The sequence below is a fragment of the Vigna unguiculata genome, chromosome 5 (assembly GCF_037176805.1).
Source record: "Vigna unguiculata cultivar grain cowpea cultivar isolate G323 ecotype 2 chromosome 5, ASM3717680v1, whole genome shotgun sequence".
In the NCBI taxonomy this organism is placed as follows: Eukaryota; Viridiplantae; Streptophyta; class Magnoliopsida; order Fabales; family Fabaceae; genus Vigna; species Vigna unguiculata.
In genome coordinates this window covers 20,053,859-20,056,917 of record NC_140796.1, presented here as the reverse complement: position 1 = coordinate 20,056,917, position 3,059 = coordinate 20,053,859, and the positions used below count along the sequence as shown (strand labels likewise).

General features: G+C 41.9%; 1 protein-coding gene and 1 non-coding gene across 2 annotated transcripts; one reads left to right on the top strand and one right to left on the bottom strand.

The window, feature by feature from the left end:
- Nucleotides 1-463: 463 nt before the first annotated feature.
- On the bottom strand, nucleotides 464-1,663 carry LOC146886199 (uncharacterized). The gene is made up of 2 exons (XM_085673332.1): nucleotides 1,115-1,663; nucleotides 464-967 (listed from the first exon to the last, which is right to left on the bottom strand). Exons 1-2 carry the CDS (start codon nucleotides 1,661-1,663, stop codon nucleotides 464-466), a joined length of 1,053 nt encoding a protein of 350 aa, XP_085529458.1.
- A 58-nt stretch (nucleotides 1,664-1,721) lies between these two features.
- Nucleotides 1,722-1,828, top strand: LOC114186430 (small nucleolar RNA R71). Its single transcript, XR_003605088.1, has one exon. It is a non-coding gene; the product is annotated as a small nucleolar RNA R71 (small nucleolar RNA).
- Nucleotides 1,829-3,059: the final 1,231 nt, after the last annotated feature.

The window sequence follows — 3,059 nt, the reverse complement described above, 5'->3', positions numbered from 1 at the left end:
CATCATCAATAATATCCACATGAAAAATAGAGTGATCCTCAGAAGGATGTTTCATGGCATCCAGAATGTTAAATCGCACAACAATATCATCAAACTCCATGGACAAAGTACCTGCATGGACATCAATTTTGGTTCGTGTAGTTTTCAAAAATGGTCTGCCTAAAATGATTGGTGCAGAACCATGTGAAAATCCCTCTTCCATATCAAGAATGTAAAAATCAACAGGGAAAATCAATTCACCAACACGAAATAAATAATCATCAACCAAACCTGCGGGGTGGGCAACACTTCTATTTGCCAACTGAATCACCACACCCGTAGGTTGCAGGGGTCCAAGAGAAAGAGATTTAAAAATAGACAAAGGCATTACATTTATTGAAGCACCAAGATCAAGCATAGCATTTTCAAATTTATTGTTACCTATGATGCAAGGTACACAAAATGTACTTGGGTCCTTGCACTTCTAAGGAATCTGAGGAACAGATTTACCTATCAATGCTGACACATTTCTCCCCATGCTGATCTTTTCGTTTCCTTTTAGCCTTCTCTTGTGCGTGCATAGCTCCTTCAAAAACTTTGCATATCTGGGAATTTGTTTAATGGCATCCAACAAAGGTATGTTCACCTCTACCTTCCTGAATGTTTCTAAGATCTCCATGTCAACCTCTTCCATCTTTTTACTTGGAATGGCTCTTTGAGGAAAAGGAAGAGGTATGGACGGTGCAGTAGTAGAGGTGGAAAGCGTAGAAGTCACACAAGATGTGGAAGGACCAGCTGCATGAGCATCACGCTTTCTCTGAAGTGTGGCAGGGTCGACTTCCTTTGGAGGTGTAGGCTCGGGGGTGGGAACTTCAATGTTCTTCACAGATATCAATGTAATGGCACTCACATTCCTCGGATTTTCCACCGTCTGTGATGGAAGCTTGTTAGAATTCTGAGCATGTGCCTGGTTTAGCTGAGTGGCCATCTGCCCCATTTGATTTGTCAAACTCTAGATTGAGGCCCTACTCTCCTGCTGGAATTGCATATTTTGAAGGGTCATCATCCTGACTAACTCCTCCAATGAAGTAGAAGAAGAAGGTGCAGGTGCTGCAGTAGGAGTTGGTATGGGTACAGGTGGAACAATAGCAGCTTGTACAGGTGCAACTCTTTGCTGTGGAGGTGGCTGAACATTTTGAAATTGTTGGGGCTGTTGGTTACCTTGGTTTCCCCATCTCAAATTAACATGATTCCTCCATCCTGGATTATATCTGTTGGTTGACAAATCATGGTGGTTTTGTTGTTGCTGTTGGGGCCTATTGTTGTTGAAAATATTTGTTGCATAGGCATGAGGGGTATCCACTGGTGTAGAAGAAGAAGCTCGTTGTTGCAATGCTGGGCAAAAGTCTTTAAAATGATCAATAGATGTACAAAGGCCACAAACTCTTGTAGTTGGAGCTCTCTGATTGGAAGCAAGTTGGTTGACCAATGTGCTAAGAGCATCAATCTTACTCTCCAACTTCTTCGTGTACTCGGTTGCTCCTACATCATGAACACCTCTAACAACTATGGCATCACTCCTTGTGCTAAATTTTTGAGAATTTGAAGCCATGTTCTCTATTAGTTGTCTGGCTACAGTTGGGGTTATGTTACCAAGGGCACCACCACTTGCGGCATCAATCATATTTCAATTCATGTGGTGCATACCTTCATAAAAATACTGCAAAAGGAGATGTTCAGTCATCTGATGGTGTGGGCAACTTGAACAGAGATTCTTGAACCTCTCCTAGTACTCATAAAGGGTCTCACTAGATTGCTGCTTGATGCTAGAAATTTCCTTTCTTATGGCTGTTGTCCTTGAAGTAGGGAAGAACTTGGCAAGGAACAATCCCTTCAGGTCATCCCAGCTCGTGATGGACCTAGGTGCTAGGTAGTACAACCAGTCTTTCGCATTACCCTCAAAGAAAGAGGGAAAGCCTTCAAGTATACATGGTCCTCTTGGACATCTGCAGGCTTCGTGGTGGAATAGACGACATGAAATTGCTTCAAGTGTTTGCACGAGTCCTCACCTGCAAGACCATGAAACTTTGGCAATAAGTGTATTAAACCAGTTTTCACCACATATGGAACTTCCTCCTCAGGGTATTGAATGCATAAACTGAAGAAAATGGCATTGTTGAAATGTAGAAAATGGCATTTTCTGGAGAATCTGAGTTTGCAAACTAACAGAGCGGGTTCCGACAAGGTGGGAAATCAAATTCCACCCCAAATGCATACAAAATAATAGTGATTCTGATAACCAGAGCAAAAGTTATGGTCCACTGAAGTTTGACTAAAAATCAGTCCAAAATTTTTTTAAAACTCTCAACTCAGACCATACCAACTGCTCCAGCTATTTTTCCCATCAAGTTCAATGTCTTAGAAGTGGGGGGCAAAATCCAGAAGTTAAATGCCAGATTCGGACACTATTCATATACTATTCACTACTCAAATGACACTATTCATGCGCGCTGCGACACTATTCATGCGCGCTGCGACACTATTCACTACACTACACAGAAACACACAGGAATGCAAACAGACATTGAACTTAACAAAACATTAACATCACAATGAACATATACCAACTCAACCACACTTGAACTACACACACACCAAAACACAAAACACAAATACACTGAAAATTTTACTTTGAATGAAACGATTGGTCCTTGACAACGACGCCAAATTTGACAGAGGCTGTAGCCCACCAAATTAAAACAGAATAAATGCGGTCAAATGTGCATAAAAACGGTAAAAATGACCCAAAAACGTCAAAAACCGCAAGGAGGGACATCCATGGAAGCTTGGAGCACGAAAAATGGAGTTGGAGAGAATGGAGAAGATGAAGTAGCGACCCTCCTTCCATGCAGACCTAATTTTCGTAGTCATTTCACCCCCTGCCACTCATATTTACAAAAGTGCCATAATGAGCTGCAGAATTACAAAAATGCCACTCCGGGCCTCAAATGCTGGCCCATTCACTCTGCTGACGTGGAAATGACATGGAAATGATGTGGCAATGATGTGGCGACTCTCTT

Coding starts and splice junctions, on each gene's coding strand:
- LOC146886199 (XM_085673332.1), bottom strand. CDS start 1,663: ATGATTGATGCCGCAAGTGGTGGTGCCCTTGGTAACATAACCCCAACT. Junction 968..1,114: donor AAGCTGCTATTGTTCCACCT/GTACCCATACCA, acceptor CAAATGGGGCAG/ATGGCCACTCAGCTAAACCA.